Below are 22,038 nucleotides of genomic sequence, written 5' to 3'. Positions count from 1 at the left end.
CCTCATATGAGTCAAGTCATATGATTTTTGTCTTTCTCTGACTAATTTCACTTAGCATAATACCCTCCAATTCCATCCACATAGATGCAAATGGCAAGATTTCATCCTTTTTGATTGCCGAGTAATACTCCGTTGTATATATACACCACATCTTTATCCATTCATCCATCGATGGACATTTGGGCTCTTTCCATACTTTGGCTACTGTTGATAGTGCTGCTGTAAACATGGGGGTACATGTGTCCCTTCGAAACAGCACACCTGTATCCCTTGGATAAATGCCTAGTAGTGCAATTGCTGGGTCGTAGGGTAGTTCTAAAGTGTTTATTTTTCTAATCTAGGATTCATTCAAGGAAAATGCATTGCTTGTAGTTGTTCTTTTTAGTTCTTTGGGGTATTTTTGTTTGTCTTATGATAATGGCATTAAAAAACCAATCCAGGCTCGTTTTGTCTTTGGTTTTAATGTGCCCTGCTATTTGGATTTGTGTCATCATTTTCTCATGGTTGCATTCAGGTGAAACAATTTTTGGAGGAATACTACATGGATGATAATTTATTGTTTTCAGTGAATCACATCAGGAGTAGCATAAAATCTGTTTGTTCCATTATTGGTGATATTAAATTTTACCACTTCGTTTAAGGCATCCTAGTTGTTTTAGTCCATCTAGATATGTTATTTTCTATTGTCTGTTTCTTTTTCTTTTGTTGTTATTACTAGTTTTGCTTTTATTTGATAGTGGATATATTGTTTATGAAAAGTTTAACAGATAATAAATGATGTTTTCCACTTGACATGAGTTCTTTTGCTTCTGGTGGATCTTTATAGTAGGGCCAAATCCCTTTAAGAAGAGATTGAGCAGATTCTAAACTGTGTTTGTTTGTTTGTTTGTTTCAGTGGGTAACAAAATTTACCATTTTAACTATTTATTTTTTCCTTTGTACACAAACTGCATTCTATATTTCTATATAATTTCCACAAGTCGAGTGAGTTCTCATCTCACATTTTTTTTAATGGTGCATACAGGTTGTTTTTTTTAATTTAATTTATTTTTTAAATTTACATCCAAGTTAGCATATAGGGCAACAGTGATTTCAGGAGTAGATTCCTTAGTGCCCCTTACCCATTTAGCCCATCCCCCCTCCCACAACACCTCCCGTAACCCTGTTTGTTCTCCATATTTATGAGTCTCTTCTGTTTTGTCCCCCCCCCATTTTTATATTATTTTTACTTCCCTTCCCTTATGTTCATCTATTTTGTATCTTAAAGTCCTCATATGAGTGAAGTCATATGATATTTGTCTTTCTCTAATTTCACTTAGCACCATTTTAACTTCTAAAGTACACATTCAGTGGCATTAAATACATTCACATCAACATATTACCATCACCACAATCCATCTCCAGAACTTTTCATCTTCTTCAACTGAAACTGTACTGAAAAAAACAGTAACTCTCATTATCTTCTCCTTTCAATGCCTGGCAATCAAAATTCTAACTTTGTCTATGAATTTGACTACTCTAGGTACTTCATATAAGTGGAATCTTACAATATTGGTCCTTTTGTGTCTGTAGCTTTTAATGGTACTTCCTTTTTAAGGCTGAATAATAATCCATTGTATATATATGCCACATTTTGTTCATCTGTTCATCTGTCAGTTAGCACTTGAGTTTTCAATGTTGGCTATTTTGAAATATGCTGCTATGGGATGCCTGAGTGGCTCAGTCTGTTGACCCTCCGACTTTGGCTCAGGTCATGATCTCGTGGTTTGTGAGTTTGAGCCCCACGTCGGGCTTGCTGCAGTCAGCCTGTCAGTGCAGAGCCCGCTTTGGATCATTTGTCCCTCTCTCTCTCTGCCCCTCCCTCACTTTCTGTCTCAAAAAATAAATTGAAATATGCTACTACGAACATTGGTGTGTTAATATCTGAGTCCCTACTTCCCATTGTTTGGGGCATATACTCAGAAGCAGAATTGCTGGATCATACGGTAATTTTAAGTTTTTGAGGAACCGCCATGCTGTTTTCCATAGTGGCTGTACTATTTTAAATTCTCACCAGCAACGCACAGTTTGCCAGTTTCTCCACATCCAATACCATTTTGTTTTCTTGATAGTAGCTATCCTAATGAGAATGAAGTATCTCATTGTGGTTTTGATTTACATTTCCCTAATGAATAGTGATGTTGAACATTTTTTTATGTGGTTATTGGTCATTTGTGTGTCTTTTTGGAGAAGTGTCTATTCAGGCCTTTGCCCATTTTTTAATTGGGTTGTTTGAGGGTTTTTGTTGTAGGGATTCTTTATATATTCTGGATATGAACGTCTTATGAAATTTATCATTTGCATATATTTTCTCCCACTTGTGGGTGGCCTTTTCATATTTATCCTGTCTTTTGATAATTAGAAATTTTAAATTTTGATACAGTCCAGTTTATCTTTTACTTTTGCTGTATGTGCTTTTGATCTGAGAATCATTTTCGAATCCAATATTCATGAAGCTTTTCCCCTATGTTTTCTTGTAAGAGTTTTATAGTTTTATAAAAATATTTAGTTTGTGATCCTTTTGGGGTTAGTTTTTGTATATGATGTAAAATAAGGGTCCTGTTGTCCTTGTTGAAAATCATTTGACCAGATATGCAAGGATTTATTTCTGGGTTCTCTATTCTATTCTGTTGGTCTTGTGTCTGTCATATGTCAGTACTACACTTTTTTTTTTTTTAATGTTTATTTTGAGAGAGCACGCGAGCAGGGGAGGGGCAGAGAGAGGGAGAGAGTGTCCCAAGCAGCCTCCACAATGTCAGTGCAGAGCCCAGTGCAGGGCTCAGACCCACAAACCATGAGATCACACCTGAGCTGAAACCAAGAGTCAGATGCTCAACCTCCAAGAGTCAGATGCTCAACCAACTGAGCCACCTAGGTGCCCCCAATACCATACTTTTTTTAATGTTGGCCAAAAACGCGTAACATGAATTTACCCTCCCAGCAGTTTCCAGGTATGTGGTATAATATTGTCAACTACATATACATTGTTGTATAATAGATCCCTTGAGCCCCACTCCCATTCTGCCTGACTGAAATTCTAGACATACTGAAAAATACCCCACCTCACCCTCCTTCTGGCCCTAATTTTGACTGCTTTAGATACCTCATATAAGTGGAATAATGCAGCATTTGCCTTTTTGTGACTTACTTGTTTAACATAATGTCCTCAAGGTTTATTCATGTTATAGCATGTAATGGTACTTCCTTATTTTTTTAAGACTGAATAATATGTCATTGCTAAGTATATACCACATTTTATTTATCCATTCATCTGTCAATTAACATTTGAGTTGTTTTCAACTTTTGGCTATTGTGAACAATGCTGCAGTGTACATGGGTGTGTAAATATCTTTCTAAGATATATATCCAGAAGTGGAGTGTTGGATCATATAGTAATTCTATTTTTAATTTTTGAGTAACCTCCATATTGTTTTCCATAGCATCTGTGCTGTTTTATTTACATTTACTGTTTTATAACAGTGCACAAAGAGTTCTAGTATCTCCACATCTTCACCAACACTTATTTTCTGTTTGTTTTTTTTTTCTTTTGATAGTGGCCATTTAACAGGTGTGAAGTGATATCTAATTGTAGTTTGGATTTACATTTCCCTGATTACTAGTGATGTTGAGCATCTTTTCATGTGTTTGCTGGTCATTTTTATATTGTCTTTAAAGAAATGCCTTTTCAAGTCCATTTTAAAATTGGGTTATTTGGGGGCGCCTGGGTGGCGCAGTCGGTTAAGCGTCCGACTTCAGCCAGGTCACGATCTCACGGTCCGTGAGTTCGAGCCCCGCGTCAGGCTCTGGGCTGATGGCTCAGAGCCTGGAGCCTGTTTCCGATTCTGTGTCTCCCTCTCTCTCTGACCCTCCCCGTTCATGCTCTGTCTCTCTCTGTCCCAAAAATAAATAAACGTTGAAAAAAAAAAAAAAAAACTAAAAAAATAAATAAATAAATAAATAAAATTGGGTTATTTGGTTTATTTGTTTGGAGTTGTAGAAGTTCTTTATATATTCCTGACATTAACCCTTTATCAGATACATGGTTTGCAAATAGTCTCTCCCATTCCATAGGTTGCTTTTTCACTTTGTTGATTATTTCTTTTGCTATGCACAAGCTTCAAAGTGTGATATAGTCTCTTTTGTCTATTTTTACTTTTGTTTCCTTTGCTTTTAGTGTTATATCCGTGAAATCCTCATCAAAATAATTGTCATGAAGTTTTCCCCCTTATGTTTTCTTTGGGGAGTTACAGTTTTCAGGTCTTATATTTAGGTCTTAATTTAATGTATTTTGAGTTAATTTTGTACATGGGTCCACCTTCTTCCTTTTGCATATGGATGTCTACTTTTCCCAACTCGGCTTGTTGAAGAGATTCTCCTTTCCCCACTGTGCAGTTTTGGCACCCTTGTCGAAGATAATTTGACTATATTTGTGGGGGGTTATTTCTAGGCTCTTTGTTTATTCCATTGGTTTATCTCTGTCTTTATGCCAGGACCATACTGTTTTGAGTATTCTGGTTTTACAATAACTTTTGAAATTGGGAAATGTGAGACCTCCAACTTTGTTCTTTTTTAAGACTGTTTGGGCCCTCTGGGGGTCCTTTGAGATTCCATGTAGATTTTCTGATGGATTTTTCATTTCTGCTAAAAAACATAATTGGGATTTTTTTTTTTTTAAATTTTTTTAACGTTTATTTATTTTTGGGACAGAGAGAGACAGAGCATGAACGGGGGAGGGGCAGAGAGAGAGGGAGACACAGAATCGGAAACAGGCTCCAGGCTCTGAGCCATCAGCCCAGAGCCTGACGCGGGGCTCGAACTCACGGACCGCGAGATTGTGACCTGGCTGAAGCCGGACGCTTAACCGACTGCGCCACCCAGGCGCCCCCATAATTGGGATTTTGATAGGGATTACATTGAATCTGTAGATGGCTTTGGATAGTATTGACAATAATAGTAAGTCTTCCAGTCCTTGCACACAGGATGTCTTTCCATTTATTGATGATGTCTTTAATTTCTTTCAGCAGTTTTGTAGTTTTCAATGTACAAAACAAGTCTCTTTGCCTTCTTTCTCCATTCCTGAGTATTCAGTTCTTTTCAATGCTATTGTAAATGCAATTTTCTTAATTTCCTTTTCAACTTGTTCATTGTTAATGTATAAAAACTGATTTTGGGGTGTTGATTTTGTAGTTTCCAACTTCGCTGACTTCATTTATTAGTTCTAACAGGTTTTTGAGGAAGCTTCAGGGTTTTCTACGTAGAAGATCATGCCATATGTGAGTAACCATCATTTTACCCCATCCTGCCTAATTTGAATACCTTTTATTTCTTTTTCTTGCTTAATTGCTTTGGCTGGAACTTCCAACACAATGCTGTGTTGAATTTACGTGGCAAAAGTGGGGATCCTTGTCTTGTTTCTGGTCTAAGAGTTTTGAAAAGCTGTCAGTGACCATTGAGTAAGATGTTCATTGTGGGTTTTTCATATATGGTTCTTTTCTATGTCGAGATAGTTTCCTTCTTTTCCTAGTTTGTTGAGTGTTAAGTTTTGACAGATGCTTTTTCTGCATCAATTGAGATGTTTATGTCTTTTTCTCCTTCATTCTTCATTCTTTGATTTTTGTATGTTGAACCACCTTGCATTCCTTGAATAAATCCCACTTGGTCGTGGTGGATAATCCTTTAATGTACTGTTGGATTTGGTTTGTTAGCATATTCCTGAGGGTTTTTGCATGAATATTTGTAAGGGATATTGGTCTGTAGTTTTTTTTTTTTTTAATGTTTATTTTTGAGAGACAGAGACTGTGCAAGTGGGAGAGGGGCAGAGAGACAAAGGAATAGAGCTTCTGAAGTGGGCTCTGTGCTGACAGCAGACAGCCCAGCGTGAGACTCGAACTCACAAACCATAGAGATCATGTCATGAGCCAAAGTTGGACATTTAAACGATTGAGCCGCCCAGGTGCCCAGTCTAGTTTTCTTGTAATATCTTTGGCTTTAGTATCAGAGTAGTGATCTCTTCATAGAATAAATTAGGAAGTTTTCCCTCCTCTCTTCAGTATTTTGGAAGAGTTTGAGAAAAGTTGATTTTCCTTAAATGTTTGGTAGAATATACCAGTAAAGCCATCTGGCCTTGGGCTTTTCTTTATTGGAAGATTTTTTTTTTTTATTGGAAGATTTTTGATGACTGATTCAATCTTTTTATTAGTTATAGTAATATAGTCTATTTAGATTTTCTATTCCTTCTGGATTCAGTCTTGGTACATTGTATGTTTCTGGCAGTTTATCCATTTCATCTAGACTATCCAGTTTGTTGGTATATAGTTGTTGTTCATAGTAACCCTTAAAATCTTAAAAAAAAATTTTTTTTAATGTTTATTTTTGAGAGAGAGAGAGAGAGAGAGAGCACGCAAGCATGGGGGAGACAGAGACAGAATCCGAAACAGGCTCCAGGCTCCAAGCTGTCATCACAGAACCCGATGTGGGACTTGCATCCATGAACCTTGAGATCTTGACCTGAGCTGGAGTCAGATGGTTAAGCTACTGAGCCACCCAGGCACCCCTCTTAAAATCTTTTTTTTAATTTCTGTAAAATTGGTGGTAATGTCCCCATTTTAATTTTATTTCTTTTTTCTTAGTTAACATAGATAAAGGTTTGTGCATTTTTTGGATCTTTTCAGAGAATCAAATCTTTGTTTTTCTATTCTCTATTTTGTTTATCTTTGCTCCAACTTTTATTCTTCCAGTATTTATTTTTTGCTAGCTTTGGGCTAAGTATGTTCTTTTTCTAGTTCCTTAAGGTATAAGGTTAGGTTGTCGATCTGAGATATTTTTTCTTTTCTAACATAAATGTGTGTAACTATAAATTTCCCTCTTGGAGCTGTTGTTGCTGCATCTCAAAAATTTTGAGGGGCGCCTGGGTGGCTCAGTTGGTTGAGCGGCCGACTTCGGCTCACGTCATGATCTTGCGGTCCGTGAGTTCGAGCCCCGCGTCAGGCTCTGTGCTGACAGCTAGGAGCCTGGAGCCTGTTTCAGATTCTGTGTCTCCCTCTCTCTGACCCTCCCCTGTTCATGCTCTGTCTCTCTCTGTCTCAAAAATAAATAAATGTCAAAAAAAAATTTAATAAAAAAATTTTGGTATGTTGTGTTTCCAGTTTCTTTTAAGATATTTTCAATTTCCCTTCTTGTCCCATTGGTTGTTTTTAGTATGTGTTACTTTTGGGCCATGTGGCTGGCTCAGTCAGAAGAGCATGCTGTTCTTGATCTTGGGTTTGTGAGATATTGGGTGTAGAGGTTACTTTTTAAAAAAGTCTAAAAAAGATGCTTGAAAAATAAATCTTTGCACTCCTACCCCCAAGTTTAACAGTCCACAAGAAAGTAGTGTTTTGTTTTGTTTTGACTTTTGATTCTGCCCTTCCTTTTGAGATCTCTATGTTTGTTTTATTTATTTTGAAACATTTATTTTGAGAGTGAGAACGAGTAGAAGAGGGGCAGAGAGAGAGGGAGTGAGAGAATCTCTAGCAGGCTCTGCGCCAACACCACGGAACCTGATGTGGGGCTCAAACCCATGAACTGTGAGATCATGACGTGAGCTGAAACCAAGAGTCAGATGCCTAACCAACTGTGCCACCCAGGCTCCCCAAGATCTCTACTTTTAAGAGGTAGAAAGATGTAAGTTAGAAATATAGATAACCCAGAATGATACAATTGGAAGTTTTACTGGTTTCTGCCATTCAGATTAAAGCACAGTATGGCATTCATTGTACAATTAATGAACTTTTCCTTTTTTTGTAATTTTTTTTTAATGTTTATTTTTGAGAGAGACAGAGCATGAGTGGGGGAGGGGCAGAGAGAGGGAGAGACACAGGATCTGAAGCAGGTTCCAGGCCCTGAGCTGTCAGCACCGAACCTAATGTGGGGCTCAAACTCATGAACCTCGAGATCATGAGCTGAGCTGAAGTCGGATGCTTACCCCAGTAATGAACTTTTACATTGAAGTTTTTAGTTTGTTTTGTCGCTCCAGTTTGGTTTTTAAACACAGATACAGAAAACAGCATGGGACGAATGTATAACCTGGTAAATTACTGAATGTGGGTATCCATATAGTTACCACCCAAGTCAAGAAATAGAACTCTACTGGCCATTCCAGAAGTTTTCCTTGTGCTTTGTTTGACATAACTGCTTCCTTCTCCCTAAAGGTAACCACTGTCCTTTGATAGTAATTCTTTCTTTGTATTTCTTTATAGTTTTTAGTCTTGCTGTGTTGTTGTTGTTTTTTAAGTTTATTTTTTATTTATTTTTATGAGCGAGTGTGCGGGGAATCACAAGCAGGCTCTGTATTGTCAGCATAGAGCCTGATGGGGGGGCTCGAACCCATGAAGTGTGAGATGGTGACCTGAGCTGAAATCAAGAGTCCAACAATCAACTGACTGAGCTGCCCGTGCACCCCTGTTGTTGTTTTAATTTCTTTTTTTTTAGTTTTTAACGTTTATTTATTTTTGAGAGACAGAGAGATAGAGCATGAGTTGGGAAGGAGGAGAAAGAGAGGGAGACCCAGAATCTGAAGCAGGCTCCAGGATCTGAGCTGTTAGCACAGAGCCCGACGTGGGGCTCGAACTCACAGACCATGAGATCATGACCCGAGCTGAACTCAGACACTTAACCTACTGAGCCACCCAGGTGCCCCTTAATATTTATTTTTGAGAGAGAGTGTGTGTGCATGCATGAGCTGGGGAGGAGCACAGAGAGGGAGACAGAGAATCCAAAGCAGGCTCTGTGCTGTTAGCACAGAATTCTATGCTGGGCTTGAACTCAAGAACCGTGAGATCATGACCAGAGCCGAAGTCAAATGGTTAATCAACTTAGCCACCCAGGAGCCCCTTGCTGTTTTTAAGAATATGTGTTTTGAGTGTCTTTTAATCTGTAGGTTCTCTTTATATATAGATTATTTAACTGTTGAAGAATCTGGGCCATTTCACCTGTTGAATTTCCTAAGTGTGGATTTTGCCAGTTGTATACGTATGAGTCAGTTCTAGTCTCCTCTGTATTTCCTGCAAATTGCCAGGGGATCCAGAGACTTGGTGACACACAGATTTGATCCTCTTGTCATTCTGGTATCCTCTTTTATCAAGATGCACATAATATTTGGTGGTTTGTTCTTGTGATCTACTGTGAAGCAAATTACCCTAAAACTTATTGACTTAAAACAAAAATCCTTTTATTGTATCTCTTAATTTTGTAGGTCACAAATTCTAGCAGGGCTCTGTAGATGATAATTCTGTTCCATGAAGTTTGGTGGATGGGCTGGTCTGGAGGTTCTAAGATGACTTTGTTTACATGCCTGACACTCTGGTAGAAATGGCTGGAAGGCTGGACTTAGCTGGGCTCCTCTTGTTTACATGTAGTTTTAGGTGTCTTTACATTGTCTCTCCAGCAGAGTAGTCCGAGTTCTTACATAGTAATTGTCCAAGAATTTGTGGACATGTATTAAGACCAATAAATATTTTGGGGAGATGCTTTGATATACCCTTTTTCTTTTTAAAGTGCACTGATTTTATCCCCCATCCATGAATCTTGCTGTAGCAATTATTACTGTGGTATTGAAATAGTGATTGTCTATTTTTCTCATTCCTTCTTACATTTATTAACTAAGCATTCTTCTGTAAAAAAAAAAGATGTCTCACATCTTACAGATAACTTCTCTGCAGTTATTTATTCGATCATTATTCACATCATTGTGGACTCATGGGTATTTGCTTTGTTTTTGAGTTATAACCCAACACTATCGTAATAATCTACTTTCTTACACTAGGTTTTTTATCTTTGGCCATTGAGCCCTTTCATGTTGGCTTCTATGTCCTTTGGACTTTAGGCTAGTTTTAAAAATGTTTTTCTAGGGGTGCCTGGGTGGCTCAGTCGGGTGAGCATCTGACTTCGGCTCAGGTCATGATCTCACAGCTCGTGGGTTCGAGCCCCACGTTGGGCTCTGTGCTGACAGCTCAGAGCCTGGAGCCTGCTTCGGATTCTGTGTCTCCCTCTCACTCTGCCTGTACCCCGCTCATACTCTGTTTGTCTCTGTCTCGAAAATAAACGTTAAAAAAAAATTTTTTTTAATGTTTTTCTGGCCTACTTTCCTTGTAAAGATGTTATTCTGTTCATTATTTTCTTTTTCCTCCTGTAGCTATATAGCATTTGACCTCAGTTGTTTTTTTGTGTGTGAAATTAGTCTTTCTGAACTTTAGGAGGTGTGGTTAAGGGTAGTATTTTCATCTACAAAGAACTTCGTTTTCTGTTGTTTTCTGATAGTATTTACAAATATGGTAGTTTGATTCCTAAGATTTCTTAGCTTTGTTACCTTCTCCTTTTCTTCCTTTGTCTCATTTTACTTGTCCTGCATTATTTTGATTCAGTTCACAGCACTTGTCCTCAGTTTGGAGTCCTATCCTGTCCTTCCAATTACAAGAGTTTATAGGAGCTAGACTGCACCATCTCCTTAGATTTAATGTAGGCCTCTTCTACTCACCTGCTTTTGGATTAGACAAAACTCTTCCACTTTCAGTTCTCAAATTGTCTGTCTGTTCTTTCTTTCCATTGAATATCTTTTGGCTCTATAGGTTTTCCTCTGCTCTTAGATCCATTAGATACCCTGTTGTTTTCCTCTGCTTCTGCTTTTACTGAAGCTGAAACTACACGGGTCTTATAGATGTTACTGGTTTGTCTCCAGCAACTTATATTTTGGGGTTCTTAGAGATAACTAAATAATATCCGGTTTTGTTTTAAATGTCCATAGTGCTTTAATTTTGTTCGTTAATTGGTGTGTTTTTATGAGGGCATTTATGGAGATTACAAGGCTTCATAGAATCTTTCTGCAATTATTTTTTTTAATGTCGGTTTGAGGGGTGCCTGCCTGGCTCAGTCAGTAGAGCATGCAGCTCTTGATCTCAGGGTCATCATTTCAAGCCCCATGTTGGCCATAGAGCTTACTTTAAAAAAAAAGAAAAAGAAAAGATTAGGGGTCCCTGGGTGGCTCAGTTAAGCGGAACCTGGAGCCTGCTTTGGATTCTGTGTCTCCCTCTCTCTCTCTGCTCCTCCCCTGCTTGCACTCTCTTTCTCAAAAATAACCATTAAAAAAAAAAAAAAAAAAAAAGACTGGACGCCTGGGTGGCTCAGTCGGTTAAGTGTCCAACTTCGGCCTAGGTCATGATCTCACAGTTCCTGAGTTCGAGCCCCGTGTCAGACTCTGTGTTGACAGCTTGGAGGGAGCCTGGAACCTACTTCAGATTCTGTGTCTCCCTCTCTCTCTCTGCACCTCCCCCGCTCATGTTTGTACTCTGTCTCTGTCAAAAATAAATAAACTTAAAAAAATTTTTTTTAAAAATAACAAAAAAAGAAAAAAAGACTCGACTATAAAATATCAGTTTGAGCAAAATATATTTTGATGTCATTAAACTACAGGTGTGCTTGAGTTACTGGTTAGATACTGAATAGCTAAAAACTTAGGTGACTGGAAGATTTCTTGTGATACAATGTTTCATGCTTATTTTCCACCATCTTATTTGAATGCTAAAGGTTTGGGTTTTTTTTAAGAATTTGTTTTAAGTTTATTTATTTTGAGAGAGAGAGAGGACATGACGGGGGGGGGGGAGGTAGAGAGAATCCTAAGCAGTCTCAGTGAGCACTATTAGTGCAGAGCCCGATGCAGGGCTCAAACTCACAAACCCCATGAGATCATGACATGAGCCGAAACCAAGAGTTGGACGCTTAACCGACTGAGCTACCCAGGTGCCCCGAAAGCTCAGTTTTATGTTAATAAACCTGTCATGAATTTCAGGGTCTCTCTGTTTTCAGTTTACTTTGGGAATTTGTGCAGACCATTTATTCTACCTGTTTCTCTTCCTTAACTTCTGTTTATCTTTGGAAAGATCTTGAAGAATCATTATATATTACTTGTGAAGTACTCTATCATCATAAGACATTGACTAGGCAGATCTGTGTGATCTCTTTTCACAATTGCCTTTACTCCTGAACTAAGATTGAAACTTTTTCTTCAGTTCCTTATTGCCAGACATTTTAGCCTTCTCCCAAGAAGAGGCAGTTTAGTAGAATTAGATTAGAATTTTATCAGTTGTTAATTAGTTGTCTGCTGTGTAGTACTGGACTTTGTTCTCAAAGTTATCTTTCAAAATAGAACTCTCTTTTATAACTGTGCCTGGCTGTTAGAGACCAATTCCTGTGCTTTTGTTCCATTATTATTTTAATAGATATATTTATTTTCTCCTGTGAAAATGATTTTAGCATTATGTGTAGTACTATGCCAAACATAAATACATCAGAAAATAATAGGAGTACGAGAAATATTCACTTGGGGTGAGATAATTTTTTTGTTGTCTTATTCAGGAACTAAAGACTGAAAGGTAGGCTTATTGAGACCAATATGAAATATATTCTTCTATTTATAGGTATATTAAAATGGTTTCTAGACTCCATTCTCAGAGTGAACAAAAGTTTATTCAGGTGGAAAAGAAACATCCAACGTATAGATAGGTTTGGAAGTTACACAGTGCCAGTTTTAGTAGGAGCTTTTGGGACTTTTTTTCTTCATACTCTCCCCCCTACACAATTAATGATTCTGATCAGCAAGATTAGATCTATTGACCTGATTGGTAACTCTCATGCCTTCCCAGAATGAGTCAGAAGAATTTAGGTAATACTTTTGTTGAACAGGGCCTATAAATACATAGTTTGAGGTATTGGCTGAATTAGTGGGTGATTTAGCTTGTCAGATTTTTGTTATACTTTGGTCTATATGTGTTTTTATGTGTATTGAGATACATTAAAATTATTTAGTAAAATAATCTTTAAGACATTTTTGTTTGGTCTGCTTTCAGGTTCATGCATGGGAGATTTCAGACCAATTGTTACAGATCCGACAGGATGTGGAATCATGCTATTTTGCTGCACAGACCATGAAAATGAAGATTCAGACCTCATTTTATGAGCTCCCCACAGACTCTCATGCCTCTTTACGGGACTCATTACTAACCCATATCCAGAACTTGAAAGACTTGTCACCTGTCATTGTAACGCAGGTAAATCCTGTGCTTCTCATTAGGGAAATTTGTAAGGTCATTTGGATTCATCAAATTAATTTTGATTGACATTGCTAGGCCATGTTAAGTAATGTTAACAACTTTATTACAGACTCATTGCTATATTCTTAAGTGGATAGAAAGTGAAAATGTAAATCTTCTATATTGATCTTAGAGTTCATTTGATTTAAAACCAATTTAAATACCAGAAGTGGGGGAGGTGAGTAGAAGTTTTCACAGGCAGGAATGTGCCCTTCCCCCCACCCCACTGTTAAAATTGCAGATGATAAAAGTACTGTTTACTGTTCTGGGTCAGAAGTCTACATAGTTGCTTTAAAAAAAAATCCTTTCTGGATCAATTGGCTGGTAAAATTCTCATGAATGAAATAGTGAACCATCTGGCCTTTCCCCCTTAGACTGGGAAATACATTGGAAAGGAAAACTGGAAGCTTTAGTGAATACATACTCACATGTGTTCTCTGCCTGGCGTAGAAGTGCCCTTGAAGAGGAAGGAGGCTTTTGCCTAAGGCTTCAAGATGAGAAATGGAAAGAGAAGGGAAATGGCATTCCATTACTTGAGAAGTGAGTCAAAGGGCTGACTTTGTCAGTAGCTTTGGCCTTTTGGCAAAGTATAATTTATCTGTCCGTGAAGTTCTATGGTATTGCCAAATAAAAGTAAGTATTAATGTATTCTGAGGAAAATCTATAGTGTGTTCTTTCTGGCTTCTTTTTGTTGTTTTGGTTTTTTCATTTTTGGAGGTTAACTTTTTAAATCCTAGCAATTGGTAGCCAGCCCAGAAGAGTTTACATGGATATGTAGTTGTGGAGGTGAGGAGAGGTAGGGGGGTGTCAGTCTTCGTTGTCATATTGTTTGGAAAAAGTTTAGTTTCTTTGCTTGCCAACTAGTGTTGATGGTAACCCTGTATCTGTTCATCGATTCATTTATTTATTCTCTCTTATTCAGCTGGCTTTAGCAATAGCAGATCTTGCACTACAGATGCCTTCCTGGAAGGGATGTGTGCAAACATTGGTGGAAAAGTAAGTTGTACTGACTGTATACTAGCATTTGGAATAACTATTAAGCTACAAAGAGAAATTTGTTAGCATTAGCTAGATATTTGGAGTATTTTCCCAAACCTTTAACGTAGAATTATTTATTATTAACTTTTGTTGGATTAAAAGAAAATCATTTAAAATTTAAGTATTACAGAAGTATGTTGCGTGGGACATAAAAGGCCCTTAAAATTACACACACACGTTCCTTGAATTAACTGCAACAAAGTCTTTCGCAGTCTTGTGGGTCACTCCCACTAACTGACATGTCAGCAGTTCTATAAAAACATTGTCAGAATGTTTAAAGATTATTAAATTGAAAGTCATATGAGGCCCTGGGTGGCTCAGTTAGTTAAGCGTCCGACTTTGGCTCAGGTCATGATCTCACAGTTTGTGAGTTCGAGCACCACATTGGGCTCTCTGTTGTCAGTGTGGAGCCCACTTGGGATCCTCTGTCTCCCTCTCTCTGCCCCTCCCCCATGCGTGCTTTCATCTCTCTCTCTGTCTCTCTCAGAAATAAAAATGAACATTAAAATTTTTTTTAAAAGTCATTATGCATAAAAGTTCTTATTAATTGGGGTTTGTTTCTTATCTGTTCAAAAGGACAGTATCATTTTTAGATACACAGAGCCTGCTACTTTGAATAAAAGCATTTCCTCATGGTCTTGGCAAGATAATCTTGGTATTTGCTTGCATTTTGGTTAAGAAAATTATTTTTGAACAAAGTGGATGTCCTTTTTACCTCCCACTACAGTGCATCATTAAGGCCTTTATATGGATAATTTATTTTTTTTGTTTTAAGAAAATGTTTACTAAGAAAATTAACACATGCTTCTTGAAAAAATTCTAATAGTATGGAAGGTTTCAGGGTAAAAGCCTTTCTGTCTCCCTATTCCTATATTTCATGAGTAATCACTATTAATGATTGGCTGTATAGCCTTCCAGACTTTTCTCTTAAGCATTTTAAAATAAGTGCATATACATTTTAATGTACTATGTATTCATTTGTTCATATGTAATATATTCCATATACTTTTTTTACTTAATACATTGTGGACATCTTTTCATGTTAGGACATAGATATTTCATTCAGTATAATGGCTGTGTATGTTCCATTGTATGACTGTCTGTAACCTTTTTTATCCTAACTATGGAGGACCTTTATATTTTCCCAGTTTTTTGTTATTATAAAAATACCACAGTGCATATTTTTGTATACTTTGCATGTGTATGTGAGATTTTTCTGAGAGAGAAATTTCTGGAAGTGGAATTGCTAGGTCAAAGATTATACAAGTTGAAATTTTGATCTCCAGATACCTCTCCAAAAAATTACATATGTATCTTTTCCACTTTAGCAGTAGTAAAAATGCTGCTTTTGTAGGTTATTCTGAGGCCTGTTGTTATCTTATGTGATTATTTTCTGACTTTAAATAACTTCTGTCTCTCCCCTTTTCTTTTCCAGATATAGCAATGATGTAACTTCTCTGCCTTTTTTGCTGGAGATCCTTACAGTGTTACCTGAAGAAGTACATAGCCGTTCCTTACGAATTGGAGCTAACCGGCGCACAGAAATTATAGAAGATTTGGCTTTCTACTCTAGTACAGTGGTATCTCTATTGGTGAGGAAGCTTAAAATACTAAGTTGCTCCCTAGAGGCAAAAAGCCATGGTTGTTATTTTCTAATTCAATATCAGTATTGTGACCCACACCTTCATTCCCAAAGAATCTGAGCCATCAGCAATCCTGCTGTTTTTTGTTGTTGCTTCTGTAGTTTTACATTAATCTTTACTACTGAGCATGAATTACTAAGAAGCTCTCTAGAAAATTCTCTGGGTTCCAGACCAAGAACTTCTTGCTTCCATTGTGTAGAAGGAACTCAGTTTTTCCTTGGTTTTTGGGATCAGTCACTCCAGCCTACAGATTAACCCCCTGCCCTTTTTTTCCCTATTGGTTCAGTGGCATAGGAAGCCCAAATTGTCCAGGTGGTGGACTTTATTCCAACTTACTGGAATCATGTTTGTGTTTTCCTGGTGGAAGCATTCCTTCCTTGGGACCAAGATCTCAAAACCAACAGAGCTCAGATTCGCTGTTTACTATACATCCTTTACCCTGATATGAGTTCCTTGATTAGACAGGATTCCATATGGTTGGATATGGCATTCGGTGAATCCATAAATGATACATTGCCGACAGAAGCATTGCAAGCAGGGAAGGCATATCCATATCCAGAATATGAGTCTCTTCCTTCCTTTCTTCCTATGAGTCTTGTCCTTCAAATCTCTGCTTCCTTTGTGATAGAAGTGCAACATAATCAGTCAATCTGGTTCCTATGGCTGATGGTGCCATTTTAGGGACTCAGTGTTGGTCTCTGCTGTTGGCAGGTTTGATACTCATCAGTAGTTTTAACTTAGTGGAAGTCCATGTTAATTCTAGTGTAGCCTCCATCCCTGCTACTGTGGCCACTTTGTTCATGAGGCCATTGAGTAAGCACTGGGTGGCTGGGGAAAGAGACTGATATTATAGAGTTTGTCATTTTGTCCCTCTGTCATTGAAAGATTCCTCTGTATTCACACAGGACAGAAATCACTCCACAGTCTGTGCCTATTTGTATACCATTCATATGTACTTCTGCCTCAGACTTCTTGTCACCAATCTTCTGACCATGCTTCTTCCAAATCCCTGATCATCCATAGCACTGAAAATTGTCCATAAATACATGTAGATCCATATTTTCTTTTTTTTCTTAATATTTATTTATTTTTGAGAGAGAGAGAGAGAGAGAGACAGAGTGCAAACAGGGGAGGGGCAGAGTAAGAGGGAGACAGCATCTGAAGTAGGCTCCAGGCTCCGAGCTGTCAGCACCGAGCCCGACGAGGGGCTCAAACCCACGAACTGTGAGATCATGACCTGAGCTGAAGTTGGACTCTTAATCGACTGAGCCACCCAGGTGCCCCATATTGTAGATCCATATTTTCAGTCATCTCTTACTCCACATGTGGTGAACAATGAATTCTATTGCTTGAAGTTCTGCCCATAAGAATTTTCCTTCAACCACTCACTGTCCTTCACTACAGCCCCTATGTGGGCCTGTAATTCTGCAGCTGTCCACCTTTAGGTGATACCAGCATGATGTTGGACAGATCATCTGTAATCCAAGCTTGAGTTTTCTTCTTTAGTTATCTAGTTTTAAGGAGCATCACTAGAGGCAGGAAGCAACAGGCATGGATTGAGGGAGATGAATCAATGCAAGAAGAGTTGGTGTCAGAGGAATCTGATCTGCCTGCTTGTGCAACTTTCTTACACCCTTTTGAACTCAGTCTCTTATATTCCATATCTGTTCAATGACAGGTTGCTGTTATGCATACCCAACCTTATGTTTAGGTAATTCACACAATACTTAGTTCATGATGGGAACCTCAGGCATATGTTTAATCTCTGCCAAGAATCAGTAGCAAGCCAGAAGCTTGTTTCTCAAAAGAGAAGGTATAGGTTTACTCCCAAATCCTAGATATTTGTACTGTGATTTTCCTTCCTATTGGTACTTCTCAGGGGTGCCATGTACTCATTAAATCCAGACTCTCTAGGAAGTACATTCATATCAATGAGTTTACCTCAGTTTAGTGGTATATTCCAGTGTCTCTTGGTCTAACACCCTTAGAATCACTTCCGCATATGTTCTCTAGGTTTCTTCATATACATGGTAGCAAAGTTACAGAGTTCTCTTAGTAAGTTATTTCCTCTGTGGGTACCTGTCCCCCGGAACGTGCTAAGATTTGGCCATAATTATGGGTGGCACAGGAAATGGTTGTGGTAGGTCTTGAAGAGAATAGGCATCCCTTTGAAAGCACCTATCTTAGATAAGGTTATTACAGGGCTTTCCAGCTGAAGAAGGCATCTTCTCAGACACTGGAAGGCAGACTACTTCTAGTAAGGGAGATGTGGTAATCTGGGAGTTCAAGATTGTTTCATTAGGGTCCAACCACATGTCTCCATTCCAAGTTTCAGAATCCCATGCTTTACAATTTCCTACTTTCCACATGAGAAATCTTATGAGATTGTGATTTCAGCTGTTGTTTGTAATTCAGCAAGCCACACAATTTTGTGTATAAATATTAGCCCTGTAGCTACACAAAATAAGGGCCTCATTTACAGTGGTTGTGGAAGCTTTGGTTCTCAGACTGTGGCTTAAATTGAGTTAAGGGACCCGAGCTTGTGATTTTCTTTGTTTCGTTTTTTTTCTTTCTTAAAGTTTATTTATTTTAGAGAGAGAGAACGAGAGAGAGAACTAGCCGAGGAGGGGCAGAGAGAGAGAGGGACTGAGCATCTGAAGCAGGCTCTACACTGACAGCAGAGAACCTGACTCAGGGCTCAAACCCATGAACTGTGAGATCATGACCTGAGCTGGAGTTGGATGCTTAACTGACTGAGCCACCCAGTCACCCCTGTCATTTTCTTTTTGTAAGCACTTAAGTGAAGTCAAAAGAATCCACTTGACACTACAGTCCTTACAGTCATCATTACTGGGACAGTGGTCAAGTGCAGCAGCCGCTTGGACTCTCCAGTCATATGCTTGACTAACACTTCCTCGTAATTGACAACAGACAATAGCTTGATTTGTTGTGATGACATCTGAAAAATTTTTCCCTGTGGTACTTAAACTTAATAAGGTCTATAATTGTGTCATGTCGCTTGTCATGTTACAGAATCTAGAAAATGAAATTAGTCCATAATTGCCAGGAAAAATAGGCTGGCTGTAATCCAAGGTACCAAAGACCTCTTAAAACCTTTTTCATGGTTTCCTCCACATTCCCTTATTCGTTCTATTCCACCTCATTTTGTCAGTATTATACTTTTGTCTTCTATTCAGGGGGAGCCATTCCTAAACATTGTGTTGAACTTTTAAAAATTTCAAATATTATTCTTTTTTTCTTACAGTTGAACTGAGCCTGTCCTCTAATATATTTTTTTCCCTTCATTTATGCTTCATTTTGTTAATCCAAGATCAATTCTTACCTCTGCTATATTTTTACTGGTGAACTCTTCTGGCATTTTTCTTTCAGCTTTTGAGGCTTTGCTTTAAGAGACAGTTCTGTTTTGTTTTTTTATTCAGAGACAGTTGTTAATAATATAGTTCTTCAAAAAAACTTTTTTTAATGTTCTTATTTATTTTTGGAGGAGAGACAGAGAGAGACAGACAGAGACAGAGCATGAGCGGGGGAGGAGCAGAGAGAGAGGGAGACAGAGAATTCGAAGCAGGCTCCAGGCTCTGAGCTGTCAGCACAGCACCCAGTGCGGGGCTCGAGCTCACAAACTGTGGGATCATGACCGGAGCCGAAGTCAGACGCTTAACCGACTGAGCCACCCAGGTGCCCCAATAATATAGTTCTTAAAGAGGAACCCAGGGTAACTTAGTTCTGAAGCTTTATGGTGTGTGTTTGATTTAATTAGCAGATTTTTTTCCCTTCAAAGCAACTAGATTTAGATGTAGGGTTTTTCCAAAATTCTGTTTTTGAGTCAGAAGTTAGAATGTATAGTCACTCTATACATTTCATTTGTAAACATCCTGTCTTAGTAAATTGAAATGTCATTCAGGAAGTATAAAGGCCAAATGGTTCTGTAATGACTTTACATCAAGAGCTTCATCAATTCAAGTTTATGTGTGGTTGCAGTGAACTTAACTTGAATCATTTCTGTTTTTCTTCTTTGATTTCAATTCAGTTCAGTACAATTCATACTAATTGGGAAGTATGAATTATAATTGCCTGATGATACTGCAAACATAAGGGGACTGTGGCTACCTAGAAGTACAAGGGTCAACATTTAGACCACTGTGGGATTCTGTACCCCAACACATGCCCCCCAAACCCCATGGCAATTATATTTCTAACCCATTACTTGTAAAAGTTATTTTGAAACATTTTTTTAATCCAGAAAAAGTTACATTACACTTAATTTTGGAAAAAAATGTACATCACAAAAACAGTTTGCAGAGAGAAACAGTGGTGAGTTTTAGTCTGAGTTTTCATTTTATCTCTTTTATCAACCCACCATATTTATAGTAGAGTCACTTTGTGTGGAATGGCGTATTTGCTAGAATGTTCAAGTGCTGAAGCTGAAACATCAGCTTTTCATGTGGGGATGTACATTAGTCGGGCTAGCTTATTTTTATTCTGTAAAATCACCTGCATAGACGAGTACTATTTTAAAGACACTTTAAAAAAAATGCTTACTTTGAGAAAAAGAGAGCGTGCATGAGCGGGGAAAGGGGCAGAGAAAAAGGGAGAGAGAATCCCAAGCAGGCTCCACGCTGTCAGTGCATAGCCTGATAGGGGACTTGATCCCATGAACTGTGAGATCATGACCTGAGCTGAAATCGAGTCGGACGCTTAACCGACTGAGCCACCTAGTTGCCCTTATAGACAATTTTTTGATGAGATTACATTAATGAAGAAGTGGGATCTAAGAAACAGTTATTTCTGAAACACAGCTATTTTGAGGGAAGTCTGTAATCTATCTCGGCTTCCCAGTTGACACAGTGGAGATAATAGTGCCTGCCTATAGCTTTAGTGGGGATTAATGAAGAGTGTTGAGAGCAGCATCCGACACTTACAAAGCACTTTTGACTGTTAGCTGTTATTATTATCCTTCTCATTATTACACCTATAAGGTGATTGGACCTAGTGGTTTAAATATAAAGTTGGGCATTATTTAACTTTTTTTTTTCCTTTTTTTCAGATGACCTGTGTAGAAAAAGCAGGAACAGATGAGAAGATGCTTATGAAGGTCTTCCGCTGTTTGGGAAGTTGGTTTAACTTAGGAGTTTTGGACAGTAACTTCATGGCTAACAATAAGTTACTAGCACTCCTTTTTGAGGTTTTGGTAAGGAATGGCTTTGTTTATGAAAGTATTTGTACCACATAGTCGCTTTCGGTAATAACTAACCTTCTGGGACATCGTGTTTTCAGATTTCTGCACGGTGATTGGAAGGTGTATAGTAAGAAAGCAGCAGTGTCCCTTCCTTGTTACCAAGTACCAAATTAAGGTATTAGTATTAATACTCAGAATAGAATGTAGTTAGATTTAATAGGAAAGCGGTCTTATACATAGATCCGTGATTTACATATTAAACTCTAAGTAACAAAAAACCATTGGTCTCTTTTTACCTGTTTTAAAAATATAATAATGGTCATTGGGTCTCAGTTATAGGTGAGAATATTATCTTCGCAATTGAGATAGTTCACTTAAGCATCAGGGTTCACTTAAGCATAGGGTAGATTTAGGGCTTTTGAGATTAATGGAATAAACAGTAGTATCTTTTTATATATTTATGCATGTCTTCCATAAACTTTGAAAGTGATAATGCCTCCTAATACATTCCTTTGTCTTGGTAGATAGGACTAAGCAAGCATGTGGAATAAGACTACTTTTTAACACAAGGAACAGCAGTATCTCAAGGACATATTGAACAGGTCTTTGGAGATGGGAGTGACTTTGTCCCGTTTTCCTGGATAGTTACCTTCCACGAAGTCATTAGTATGGAAGCTCTGTGGATACTGGTTGTGTGCTGGTGCACTACTATTTAGAAGATGGTAGCATGATACTGGATTGATACTGCTGTGAAAAGAAAAGGAAAAGGAAGGCATATTCAAGGAGACATTTTTGTGTTTCATTGTTGTCAGTGTATTTATGCTGCATTCTTGCATCAGGAGCTAAGAGGAAAGTTAGGATGCTAATAATTATTTTGCTATCATGTCTATTGATGCCCTACCTTAGTAATGGTAATTTGTGTTCTCATGTCACCAAGTTGTGTGAAGAGTAGTCAGTATAAAATTAAAATCTCACTGTTGGCTGAAAAATTTATGATTAT

The 22,038-nt window shown here is 38.0% G+C and overlaps 1 protein-coding gene across 3 annotated transcripts in view; it reads left to right on the top strand.

The window, feature by feature from the left end:
* TNPO3 (transportin 3) overlaps positions 1-22,038 on the top strand; it is a 79,027-nt gene that overhangs the window by 16,685 nt on the left and 40,304 nt on the right. For 2 of the 3 annotated variants that reach the window (XM_047097566.1, XM_047097569.1), the window contains 4 exons: positions 12,918-13,118; positions 14,083-14,156; positions 15,634-15,790; positions 20,907-21,050. In XM_047097566.1, the coding sequence (XP_046953522.1) occupies positions 12,918-13,118; positions 14,083-14,156; positions 15,634-15,790; positions 20,907-21,050 (576 nt within the window). Of the gene's footprint in view, positions 1-5,288; positions 5,313-12,917; positions 13,119-14,082; positions 14,157-15,633; positions 15,791-20,906; positions 21,051-22,038 lie in introns of those variants that run through there. The other variant, XM_047097568.1, reaches the window with a different exon arrangement.

The sequence above is a fragment of the Lynx rufus genome, unplaced genomic scaffold (assembly GCF_022079265.1).
Source record: "Lynx rufus isolate CCGP_SWC_20201006 ecotype Redwood Valley unplaced genomic scaffold, mLynRuf1.p SCAF_4, whole genome shotgun sequence".
NCBI classification, from domain to species: domain Eukaryota; kingdom Metazoa; phylum Chordata; class Mammalia; order Carnivora; family Felidae; genus Lynx; species Lynx rufus.
Note: the sequence above shows the minus strand (reverse complement) of the source record. Positions and strands in the feature narration are given on the sequence as shown.